This window comes from Antechinus flavipes, chromosome 2, assembly GCF_016432865.1.
Source record: "Antechinus flavipes isolate AdamAnt ecotype Samford, QLD, Australia chromosome 2, AdamAnt_v2, whole genome shotgun sequence".
Classification (NCBI taxonomy): domain Eukaryota; kingdom Metazoa; phylum Chordata; class Mammalia; order Dasyuromorphia; family Dasyuridae; genus Antechinus; species Antechinus flavipes.
This window is the reverse complement of record NC_067399.1, coordinates 120100748-120114292: the sequence shown is the minus strand read 5'-3', so window position 1 is coordinate 120114292 and position 13545 is coordinate 120100748. Positions and strand designations below refer to the sequence as shown.

The 13545-nt window shown below is 34.6% G+C and overlaps 1 protein-coding gene across 1 annotated transcript in view; it reads left to right on the top strand.

Annotated features, from left to right (window-relative positions):
- Positions 1 to 13545, top strand: part of ANXA4 (annexin A4) — a 51161-nt gene that overhangs the window by 19785 nt on the left and 17831 nt on the right. The window contains exons 3-7 of the mRNA XM_051975431.1: positions 3269 to 3356; positions 6465 to 6559; positions 7747 to 7860; positions 10432 to 10522; positions 12352 to 12431. Of these exons, the coding sequence (XP_051831391.1) occupies positions 3269 to 3356; positions 6465 to 6559; positions 7747 to 7860; positions 10432 to 10522; positions 12352 to 12431 (468 nt within the window). The remainder of the gene's footprint in view (positions 1 to 3268; positions 3357 to 6464; positions 6560 to 7746; positions 7861 to 10431; positions 10523 to 12351; positions 12432 to 13545) is intronic.

The window sequence follows — 13545 nt, the reverse complement described above, 5'->3', positions numbered from 1 at the left end:
TATCAGTATAACAGGTTGGGGCTTTACATCTCAGTTCTTCCACAAGGTAGCAAGCATGTGACCATTTACAAGCACATATAGGTAAATAGTAACTTGACTATGGGACAAATATCCAGAGACTTTGTAATATTTCCCTCCAACACTGATTAACAATTCAGGTCTGGGAACAATGGGTCACTGGTTTAGCATAACTTTCTTTTTTTTTCCCCAAAAAGTATTTTATTTTTTCCAAATATATGTAAAGATAGTTTTCAACATTCATTTTAGTAAAACTTTGTATTTTAAATTTTTCTCCCTACCTTCCTTACCTTCCCCCTCTCCAAGACAGTAAGCAAAAGGGTAAAAAAAAAAAAAAAAAACCACAAGGAAAAAACAAACAACAAAAAGGTGAAACTGAAGAGGGGGCCCCAGGATTCTGAAAATCCTTGGAGAAAATCTCCTTCAACTCTGCCTCAATAAGGGACACTGCCCCAAGTCTTTTTCTTTTAAATGAATTTAAGTTTTGACTGCTTGAGGGGGGAATGAAGAGAGAACCCCAAAATTCTGAAAAATCCTTAAAGAAGAAAACCTTCTTCAACTCTGCCTCAGGGAGGGGACTCCACCCCAAGCACAAACAATTTCATCTTTGTGATCTGGGTGAGGTCGGCTCAGTCCTGAAACTAAACTGAGACTAAACTGAACTGCTTTGAGACTTGCCCATTTCCAGAAATGATAGGAGTCTCGTAAAGGCAATTTTGTGCATCCTAGTTCAATCTCAGATTAGAAAGAAGTTGTCCTTGATGTATGATTAAAAAAAACACACACAATTTTTTATTTTTATTTTTGGGACTTTTTATTATTAAAACTTTTTATTTTTGAAAACATGTGTAGACAATTCTTCAACATTAGCTCCTGCAAAACCTTGTGTTCCAATGTTCTTTCTCTTCCTCCACGCCCTCCCCTAGATGGCAAGTAGTTTAATATATGTTAAACATGGTAGAAATAGATATTAAATCTAATATATGCATACATATTTATACTATTATCGTGTTGTACAAGAAAAATCATATCAAACCAGTAAAGGGGGGTGGGGCGGACAGGCAAAATAAAAGGCAAGCAAACAACAAAAAGTGAAAATGCTGTGTTGTGAACCATACTCAGTTCCCACCGTCCTGTTTCTGCGTGTAGATGGCTCTCTTCATCACTGAACAATTGGAACTGAAAATCCAACTTTTTTTAATTATAGCTTTTACTGACAAAACATATGCATGAGTAATTTTTTAACATTGACTCTTGCAAAAACTTTTGTTCCAACTTTTCCCCTTCTTCCCTCTACTCCTTCCCCTAGATGGCAAGTAGTCCCATAAATAAAACCCAACTTTTTAAAACAGTCATTAAAATAACCCATTCTAGTCCTCTAGCCAAAGGAATGAAAGGGAAAGGGACTCTGCTAACCTTGAAAAAAATGTTTTGGGGTTTGTTGTTGTACATGTAAAGATAACTTTCAGCATCCCTGTTTTATAAGATTTTGAGTTCCAAATTTTTCTTCCTCCTTCCTCTCTCTCTGATATGTTATAAATGTGCAATCATTTTAAACATATTTCCATATTACTCATGTTGTGAAAGAATTAACAGAATAAAAAAACAAAACCTGAAAAAATACCAAAAAACAAAAACGAAAATGAAAATAGTATGGTTCAATCTGCATTCAGACTCCATAGTTGTTTCTCTGTTGTATTTTCCATCATGAATCATTTGGAATTGCCTCGGATCATTGTATTTTTGAGAAGAGCTAAGTCTATCACATTTATTCATCATACAGTATTGCTGTTGCTGTTATTGTGTACATTATTTTCCTGATTCTGTTCACTTCCCTCAGCATCATTTCATAGTAAGTCTTCCAAGGTTTTTCTGAAATCCATCTGCTCAGCATTTCTCATAGCATAATAACATTCCATTTCATTCATATACCACAGTTTGTTCAGCCATTCCCCAGTTGATAAGCATTCCCTTAAATTTTAATTCTTTGCCATTACAAAAAGAGCTACTCTAAATATTTTTGTACATGTAGGTCATATTCTCTTTTAAATGATCTCTTTGGGATATGGTCTCCTAAGAATAGACTTGCTGGGGTCAAAGGGAGATCACAATATGATTGCATTTTTAGCAGAGTTGCAAATTGCTCTCCATAATGATTGGGTCAGTTAGTTTACAACTCCACCAATAATGCATTAGTATTCCAATTTTCCCACATTCTCTCTGACATTTATGATTTTGTTTTCCTGTCATATTAGCTAATTTGGTAAGTGTGAGGTAGTACCTTAGAGTTTTATTTTGCATTTCTCTAATCAATAATGATTACTAATGAAAGCATTTTTTCATATGCCTATAAATGGCTTTAATCTCTTCATGAAAATTGCCTGTTCATATCCTTTGATCATTGATCATTTGGAGAATGGCCTGTGTTCTTATAAATTTGACTCGGTTCTCTACAGATTTTAGAAATGAGGCCTTTAAAATATATATTTTTTAAAATATAGTTTTTTTATCATCTCAAAAACTCAACCATCTTGAAATATCTAAGAAAAGGGACATCTCATTTTCACAGAATTATGTCTTAATTTTTCTCTATTAATAGGTGTAGCACTGCTTTTTGCACATAGTAAGTAGGTCTAGGATAAAGGCTCATTGAATTGTTATACTGTTTTTCAACTCAAATTGACCACATAGTCTATTTGTTCTCTTCTTCCATTTACCATTAATTTATAATGTAGCATTATGATATAAATTCAAAGGTTATAATTGGTTTTATATCATTGACAACTTAAGATGTCCATTTTCTTGTTTGGTGCTTTTTTGAGGTAATTAGGGTTAAATGATTTGCCTAAGGTCAGGCAACTAATAAGTTTGAAGCCAGATTTGAATTTAGGTTCTTCTGATTTCATTATGGCTGGTGCTTATCCACATATATATCTGAGGTGCAATTTGATCTACTTTTTCTGACTCTTGAGTGCAAATTCTTATGCCTTACATGATTAGCAAGTAAAATATAGTTCTTAAATTTCAGAAAAGGATGAATTGGGAAATTATTCCTATAGATAGCTAATTCCACTTACTTACATGAGAATTCTTATAAACGTCAGTTCATATTCTTATACACTTTATTCAGGACAGATGGCATTTGCTGATTTTATCAGCTTACTTTGGGAGCTGATCTTACTTTACTATGTATAAAAAAAAATTGTTGTTCAGACATTGTTCTAAGTCACTTGCCTTTCTGTGTATTTAGGCAGGAAAAGGAAGTACCGTGAAGCCTGCTGAAGGATTTAATCCAAGTGAAGATGCCCAGAAATTGAGAAAAGCCATGAAAGGACTTGGTAAGTAGGTAGCCTACCTAATGCATGGCATAGGAAAGATTTATATAAATGTGTGCTTTGCAAGCAAGACTCTAAGGCAACTTAATGCTTTTAAAATAAGTCTCCTTTGGCAATCTAGGTAAGCCTTAAGATGAACCAGTACATTAAAAAAATTTTTTTTAATTATTTTAATATTTTGTTGGTAGATTAGAGCTGTGATTTCATACCTGTTGGGAACTCCTGGGGAAGAATGTCCTTTTCTTCTTCTTCTTCTTCTTCTTCTTCTTCTTCTTCTTCTTCTTCTTCTTCTTTTTTTTTTTTGATGATATAATTTGGGTTAAGTGACTTGCCCAGGGTCACACAGCTAGGAAGTATTAAGTGTCTGAGGTCAGATTTGAACTCAAGTCCTACTTAAGGGCTGGTGCTCTATCTACTGTGCCACCTAGCTGCCCCTGGAATGTCCTCTTCTAACACATATCACAGAAAGCATCTACTCTACAATGTTCTTAACTTCATGAATAGATTTCAAGGATCTATGAACTTTGGAGGAAAAATACATATTTATTTTCATTAAACTCAGTTTAACATTTCTTTTAATTATGAATTTTTAAAAATCCCAAGATTATTCTCAAAAGAGATTCATAAATGTCACCAGATTTCCAAATGGATCCAGGATTCAAAAATTTTTTAAGGAACTGTGCCTTAGAAGGGTTTATGGAGGCAGTGAGATGTTACCACTTAGTCAGCTTCATATCCTCTAGGCTGTTATCATATTTAGTTTGCTTAAGTACACTATTAATTTAAATAGTTCCAAATATATTTTCATGCTGGTCATTGTCCCTCAAAATCTGATTATAATTATAGAAAATTTCTTTTACAACTTTTCATATATGTATAGATTGTATAGGATATAATTTCTATGTTGTCCCATTCTGGTGGTAGATCGATAGGATTGATGAACCATTGTGGTATAAATTAGAATTTTTTATTTTCTATATAAATGCAAAGATAGTTTTAACATTCACTTGAGCAAAATTTTGTGTTCCAAATTTTTCTTCTCCTCTTTTCCCCTCTCCCCTCTCCATGACAACAAGCAGTCTAATTAAGGTTAAATGTGTGGATTAATTAGAATTTTGTATGAAACTTTATGCAAAAAACATGCAGTTAGTTGCAAAATCATTATAGCCAAATGTAGAGAATCAGTAAAGAATGAATAGCTGTCAGAATATTAGACTGTGTGTCAGTGAAGGTAGAAAATGGCACATGGCTCTCCTATTGAGATGATAAATATGTCATATGCAAGGTATACAGTGTTGATGGGATGATGATGATAATAATGATGGTAGTATTTATAATCACACTTAAAAATTTGCCAAGCTTTACAAATAGTGTTAAATTTTATCCTCACATGAACCCTGATAATTAGATGCTGTTATTATCCTAATTTTATACATGAGGAAATGGAAATTTAGAGGGATTAAGTAATTTGATTAGCCATATATTTAATGTCTGAAGCACAATTCAAACTTGTCTTCTGACTTCAAACATACCACTCTATCTGCTGAGTTACCTTATTCCATAATAAGTAAGTCTTATTCCAGCCCCCCAAAAAAGGTACACCCAAACAATGCACAGGACTGGGAACCAGCACTGGAGGCATTTTCTAGAGATCATCTTAGAGTTTTAGCCAGCTGAGATCTGAGAGGAAGAATAGTACAGTGGAAGGAATACTGGGCTTAGAGTTGGAAGACCAGGTTTCAAAGACTAAGGAAAAGAACTGGAACTATGATCTTATTGATATAGGGAATTGCCCCGTGAGAGCTAATTCAGGTTAGTACCTTATCAGCAATTTATAGTCTTAGAAAGTTTCCTAGAATTCTAAGAGACTAAGTAATTTGCCCAGGGTTATATAGCTAGTTTGTTTCTTTTTAGAGGAGAGGGAAGAGGTGAATAAGTATTTATTAAGTACCTACTACATGCCTAATTGCTTTACAAATATCTCATTTGATTCTCATAAAATTAGGTGTTATTATTATCCTCATTTTTCAGTTGAGGAAACTAAGTCAAGTGACTTTCCTAGGATCATGTAACAAATATCTGTCCAATGCTGTCTTTGGATTTAGAGCTTTATAACTCTAGGCTCCATAGCACCTGAGACTTGAACCTTGAGCCCAAGTCTCCCTGACATTAAGAACAGCTCTCTATGCATAATGACATCATATTTCTTTATGTAATTCTTTATATAACTTATTTATGCCAGACACTGGGGATACAACAGAAAGAAAAACAAAGGAAAAAAGAAAGAAACAAAGAGATCCTGGGTCTCAAGGATTCACGGATTATATTCCATTGTGATTATCCCATTCTATAGCTTTATCACCTTTTGTTCAGACTTTCCCTACATGTTGGATATTTAGATTATTTCCAGCTATTTTTACTATTTACATGTAACCTCTCAGTTCTCCTACAAATCTTTAAAACTATGTAAGTTGCAGAGAAGTTTTTATTCTGCATTTGAGGGAACTTCCTCACTCAGAATTTTTTATACCATAAAATCATAAGTCTAAATTAAAATAACAGTCTTTGTAGTTACAGAGAATGGAGGTAGGAATATATTTAAGGTTTTTTTTTTTTTCCTTTTAATTCCATTTTTAGGGTATGTTCCCATGAATGGATTGCTGAGTCAAAAGTAGGGCTGGGTCTTTTTATGTTTATGGTATATTATCATATTGTTCTCAAAATATTGTATTATTCTGCAATGATATGTATTTTCCCCTTTGAACACTTCTTATGAGTTTTGCCTACTTGATAAGAGTAGAATACAATTTCAGTGGCAATGGGTAGTGTTCACTCAGAATAGGAAATCTAGGAAATACAAGATGAAATTACAACAGGGAAGCTTTCTCCCTCCTTTTAAAACTTTTCTTACAAGATGATTTTGATCTGGAAAGAAATAAATAGGACATCATGCTTTGAAGGCAAGGAGATTGTTCAAAAAACACAACTTCTCCATTTGTCTTGCTAAACTTAATTTTTTTTTAACCCTAATGACTCCAGAAGGAACCAGGATTTTTTACTTAACATATCTTTTGTCTCTACCAACAATTTCTTTGTTTTTTTTTTCTTCAGGTACAGATGAAGATGCCATCATTGATGTCCTTGCCTACCGTACTGTGTCACAGCGCCAGGAAATAAAAATAGCTTATAAATCAACCATTGGTAGGGTAAGTCACAATTGAATTTGTCATGCTAGGCTCTTAATGGAATCTCACTGGAAACCAGGAGCTTGTCTAGACCACACTACTAAGGTTGCTTTATTCTAAATGAATGAATGAACGAATAAGCCTGTTTCTCTTTGCCACTTTAAGATGCTGGATTTGATGGACTGTTTCTATTTGCTGGGTATTCCTTCTTCACAATGTCTCATCTGCTCTGAGGGCTGTTTGGTTCTGATTATTTAAGGCTAGTACTGATTCTTGTATCCTCAGTCCCCCCAGTACTCACCATGTGAATAGGAGAAAAATAAAACCTGTTACACACATACAGTCAATCAAAGCAAATTTCTACATTAGCCATAAATAAAATAAATCTGCCTCATTCTGCATACTGAATTCTTTACCTTTCTATTAGTAGGTATATAACATGTTTCATCAATATTCTGGAATCTTGGTTTGTCTTTACTCTAGTAAGAGTTCAGCACTATCATATTTATTTATATACCATAACTTGTTCAGCCATTCCTCAGTTTACTGGCACTCCCTCAGATTCTTATCCTTTGCTACCTAAAAAAGAGCCCTCAATGTTTTTATATGTCCCTAGAATTTGTTTTCCTTAGAATTCCTCCTTGCCTCTTCAAACTTCTCCCTCTAACTCCTTCCCTTTCTTACTTACCCTTCCTTTCTATTTTCCTCTTGAATGAAATTGGTTTTTATATCCAACTCTGTGTTTTTATTCTTTCATTTTCATCTTTTAATGAAAATAATAACTAATATTAATGTTATCATTATCTTAAATTAAGTTAAATTATATTTATTTGCGAAATGTCTATAAATTTTACATTTTTTGTCTCCCATTTTCCATGTAGCCTTATATATTTTGGTCATGTCACTATTACTTATAATTTTGTTGCATTTGTTGCAATTATATAATTATAAATTTGTTGCATAATTATAATATGCATAATTTTGATCTTTTCACATTTATCAGGGCCTTTTTTTATGATTCAGCATATGAGCTATTGTTGTGAGAGTTTTAAGTGTTCTTAAAAAAAATTTGTGCTCCTTGCTTTTCCAGTTCATTCCTGTCTATAGATCTGTTATTGAGAGGCAACTTAGCTGCAGCCTGACAGGGGGGTGGAGTGGAGTTGGGGGTTGTTTAATTAAATTTAGGCCCATTTTCTGTGCCTTTGCAGGATTTGATCAAAGACTTGAAATCGGAACTGAGTGGAAAATTTGAGAGAGTTATCTTGGGAATGATGATGCCCACTGTGATGTATGATGTGTCTGAGCTGAAAAGAGCCATGAAGGTTTGTATTCGTCCCTGTAGTGAGCAACTTTTGTTTCCTACCTTCAATCTAGGCAGTTTATTCATAATGATACTAATAAAAGCTTTCAGATATATCCCAGGGGAAAGCTCAAATGTGGGAGCAGTTAACTTTCTGACTTTTGACAGTTGAAAAATATCAAATCAGTAAGGAAAATTTTTTTGGTTCTCTTCTACCTTTTTTTTTTTTTTTTTTGCTGAGGCACTTAGGATTCAGTGACTTGCTCAGGGTCTCACAGTTGGGAAGTGTTAAGTGTTTGAGGCGAAATTTGAACTCAGGTCCTCCTGATTTCAGGACTGGAACTCTATCCACTGTACCACCTAGCTGCCCCATTGTCCTTTTCTAAAAAGAGATTCATAGTCTTAGTTGGAAGAGACTTGGAAATTATTTAATTTAAACTTTTGCTTTTAGGGATCCTCTCAGAATGATCTTATCTTTTCTTTCTTTCTTTCTTTCTTTTTTTTTTTTTTTTTAACATTTTCTTTGTTTCAACCAGATGCTATAGGCAACTTCTCTTGAAAGCAATGAAGTCATCCTTATAATTCAATGACAGGGTCTGTTTTTGCCTTTGACATATTTCTAGAAATCTTTCATTATTTTAGATTTGTTCCAATCTTATTTGAGGCCTATAATTTTGTGATGTGTAGCAATCCCTACAAGTATGAAATTGGTAGAAAAGGATTCTCACTTGACCTTTGATGAGTTAAAATATCCTTCACAGAGGAGAATGAACCTGCTGAGTCTAGCTTGGGAGGTGGGGGTGAGGATGCCGCCTTTTTTTTTTTTTTTTAAATCCAAACTGTCATTTTGATAATTTAGCTTTTCTTGATGTGGAAGGCTCTATCAACAGAGAACAGTACCTGTTTGATAACTAGCATAGTCAGAGGGTTGCCTAGGATCTCTGAGAAGTGAAGTAAGTTCTCCAGAGTCACATAGCCAGTTCATGTCTGAATTAGGATTGGAGCCCAGGTCTTCTGTACATTAAAGTTGGCTTTCTTATCTACTATGCTCTATTGCATTTTTGGTCAGCTAATTTAAAAGTCCTAGTCTGTAATTCAAATACATTTATCGTTATTAACATCTCCTCAATCACTGTGCTCAGGGTGGCTTTCAGAACACATAGATTCTAGTTATGTAGCCTTAGGCAATCACTTTGCTCCCTTATTTTCAAAGTTCCTCTTTATCCACATATGTCTATTATTCTAATTAAACATTATGTGTCTGCCATATGTAAAGCACTGCACTAGGGATTGGAAATAAAAAGTGGTATTCAGATCCTGCTCTCAAAAGGCTTATGGGGGAACTTAGGAGAAGCCAATCAAGGAAAGAACATAGATTGGACTTTGTATACTTTTATTTCCAAAGAGCATTAGACTTGGAGTCAGGAACAGGGATTAAATTCCAACTCAGATTTTGCTGTATGACCCTGCAGATCACTTAACCACTTTCATCTGTAAAATGGGGATAATAAGAGCACCTACCTTGGGAAAATCAAATGAGATAAGTATGTAAAGAACCATGTAAATGTTGGCGATTGCCATGGGTCTAGTTCAGAAGTCCTCAAACTATGGCCTTGGGCCAGATGCAGCAGCTGAGGATGTTTATCCCCCTCATCCAGGGCTATGAAGTTTCTTTATTTAAAGGCCCACAAAACAAAGTTTTTGTTTTTACTATAGTCTGGCCCTCCAACAGTTCAAGGGACAGTGAACTGGCCCCCTAGTTTAAAAATTTGAGGACCCCTGGTTCCTTTATACAATAATGGAGTTGAATTAGATGGTTCCCAAGGCCCATATCAGTTCCATTTCTTCACTTGTAAATTGAAGAAGTCTAACTCAATAGTCCTTAAGTTTCCTGTAGTTCTGTTCTAAGATCATAGAATCATAGGTTGAGGACTAAAAAGGGTCTTGAGGCCCCTTAGTCCTACCTCTTCATTTTGCAGATAATAAAACTGAAATGCAAAGAGGGGCCTCTTTTGACTTAGCCAGACTCACATAGTAAAATTCTAGGGAGTTTTGAACCCAAATCTCCCTGAGTTCAAGCTCTATCCCCCTTTGCCATTGATTTCAAACTCAATTAGAAATGGATTCCTGTGGGCTACATATTGACTTAGAAAACCGTAAAATGAACATTATCTATGTATTTTTATTTATTTTGTTAAATATTTTCTAATTACATTTTTATCTAGTCCAGGCTGTACTCAGAAGTTGGCTGATGGCACAAGTTTGATGCCTCAGCACTATACCATATGATCTCTTTAACATCAACATTTTAAGATTTTATGTTCAGTTTCTTCATTAATGAAATGAGGGAGTTGGGTTAGATGGATCTTTAGGGTCTCTTCCAGCTTTTTATTATATGACCTTATGAAATGTTTGAGGATCAGAGATGCATTTGAATTTTGGATGACTCCCAATCAGAGAACCCCATCAACAAATCTTCCTTCTATTTTTATTTGATTAGTAAATTACTAAGTACATCAATATCTCATGTTCTGTAAATCTGTTGACATTTGAACTATCTACAACATAACTTTTCTTTGGATTGTTCATTTAGGGTGCTGGCACAGATGAGGGCTGCTTGATTGAAATTTTGGCTTCCCGGACCCCACAGGAGATCCGAGAAATCAATGAGACTTATAAACGAGGTAAGTAGTCTTATTAAAGGACACTCAATTAAGGTTTTGCTATAATCTTAATAGGTACTGGCTGTGGATGCTTTTACATTATGAGTCTTTCTTCATAAAATCATTGACCTGGAAGAAATCTTGAGGAATCATCTGTAATCATTATTTTTTCTCCAGGCATTTCAGTGTTTAAACTATACAATCTTTGGGAGATTCATAAAGCTACACAGCTTGTTTTAAGGTTTTTAGTCCATCAAAAATTGAGAAGTTATTCCTTAATACAAAGTGAAAGCTAAAATTAATTCAAGCAACATTTAAGTGCCTGCTCTGTGAAAGGCTTGTGCCAAGTGCTATTTGATGAGGTGATGGGTATTAACATGATCAGGTATGCCGTTGAAGTGAGTGATTCTCTTTGGAGTAGAAATTTTATCAGATGACTGCTGTGGTCCTTTTCAACTCTAGAATTCTGTGTCTCTGTAATGAGGTGCTGAATTAGAATGGCTACAGTAGAAATAGAAAAGGGGAAGGGAAAGATGGCAGACTGGAATGAACTGGTTTTGGCAACTGATTGACTATAAAAGACAAAAGGAAAGAAAGATGATCTTAATGAAGTCAGCCTTAAAGATGGCGAGATAGTCCAGTGGTAAGCCTATGTTCAAACTTGCATCAGACATTTACCCTGGAATCTTGGCAAGGCTGTTTGCCTTGGTTTTCTTTAGCTGCAAAAGGGAAATAATTACATTATATTACAGAGTTGTTGTGAAAATCAAATGATACTATTTGTAAAATGCTTAGCATAGTGCCTGGCACATGGTAGGCACTATATAAATGCTACCTATTATTATTATTAAATATTGTGATATTATCAATAAACAAAGGGAAGTTGGGTGGAAATTACAAGTAACAGCTTAACAAATGCTCAGTGTGTTGAATTAGGGGCTCAGTTTTGAGGAAAATATTAAGTTTAGTTTTTAAAATAATAAATTCAATATGCTGGCAAGAGCTGTTTTTCTCATCTTTGTATCCCTAACTCTCAGCAGAGTGCCTTATATATAAAATGTCATTAAAAAAAAAAAGAACCCAAAGGTTTGTTAAGTTGATTTGAAGAAAGCTTTCAGAAGTTTTGAAGAAGCGCAGCCAAAAACTGCATTAGAATTCTTGGAAATATCCTCTGAAATTTGTTTCTCTTGCAATACCTCTTAGTACTACCTGTAAGAAAATTCTCTGGTGACTTAATTCTGTTGATTTACTCAACAGATAATGGGCTAGAGTCAGCATTGAACTCAAAATGGTAAAAAAGTAATTCCCAGAATCAGATTCACTGAGTGCTTGAATCATCCCCCATAGTGAGGTTCCACAGGAGAATGTAAACAGTTTCCTCCCCCCTCCATCTTCTCAATAGGACCTGGGGGAATCTCCTACTCTCAGGAATTCAAACATCTTTTATACTAGAAACCAATGGATCTAATTGATCTATATTACTTGGCCAAAAATGAATATTGTGGGCTGCCTGAGGAGGAGTAAACTGGCCCAGGCAGAAAATGGAACAGATTAACACTCCTGTGCCAATAAGCAGTGGCTGCTGCTGAGAAACAATTTTTACAGCCAATCTTTCTGATAAGGCTTCATTTCTAAAATATTTAGAGAATGGATTCAAATTTATACGAATACAAATCATCCCCCAGTTGACAAATGATCAGAGGATATGAACAGATAATTAGACTATATCAGAAGATAGGGTGAGCATGGAGAAGATAAATATCCCTGAGATGGCAAAGGAACTATTTCAGTTGTTGGTTATTTTTTTCATGTTTCTGATATGTTGCTAATAATATTTTTTTGGGGGGCAGAATATGGAAAAACTCTTGAAGAAGACATTCGCTCTGATACTTCTTTCATGTTCCAGAGAGTACTTGTGTCTCTTTCATCGGTAAGTCAAATACTTTAGGGGCAGTGGATATAATTTTGATTGGACAGGATATGTTTCTTTAGAGATACTCTTCCCTAATGGGTGAGCCAAGTGTGAAATATTATTTAATAATACTAAAAGTTCTCCTGATGGCTAATTATTCCATAGAAATGATTCTTGATTCTCTAATAGAATGTAAGTTCCTTGAGGGCAGGGATTGTTGAATTTTTTTGTCTTTCTTGGTCCTTGGCATTTTAGTAACATTGATTCATCCACAGATTAGCCTAACTATTCTCACAGTACCCTGTTACCAAAGAGCTGTTTATCAGGATATTATTGTTTCTGTCAGGAGGTAACAGGAATATTAGCTTTAGAGTCAGAGGACTTGGGGTCAGAGGACTTGGGGTCAGTTATAGCTCCACTATTTATTATCTATCATTTCATTGGCAGTCTTTCCATCTCCATGGCTCTCAGGTTTTTCATGTAAGAAATGAAAGGGTAACAAGTGGTGACCATTCAGATGACCATTTCAAGCTCTAAATCTGATAAAGTATTGCATGGATCAGTAAATAGAACATTTATACTGAATAAATCTGAATAAATCCTGGCTGCTTTATGAATTGAATTAAGTAACATTTGAAGAGACAGATATATCAATAGACAATAAACAGTGGCTGCTGGAGGAAAACAATTTTTATAGTCAGTCTTTCTGATAAAGGCCTAATTTCCAAAATATGTAGAGAACTGACTCAAATTTATAAGAATACAAGTCATTTCCCAATCGATAAATGGTCAGAGAATATTAACAGACAATTTTCAGATGAAGAAATTAAAGCCATTTCTAACTCACTTGAAATCACTATTGATTAGAGAAATGCAATTAAGAAAACTCTAAGGTCCCACTCCACACCTCTCAGATTGGGTAAGGTGATAGGAAAAGATAATGATAAATATTGGAGAGGATGTGAGAAAACTGGGACATTAATGAATTGTTGGTGTAGTTATCAATTGATCTAACCATTATAGACAGCAATTTGGAACTATGTCCAAAGGACTATAAAACTGGATGCAGCAATGTCCTTACTGGCTCTGATTCCCAAAGAGATCATGGGAGGTTTTCCAGAATTAATGTTGA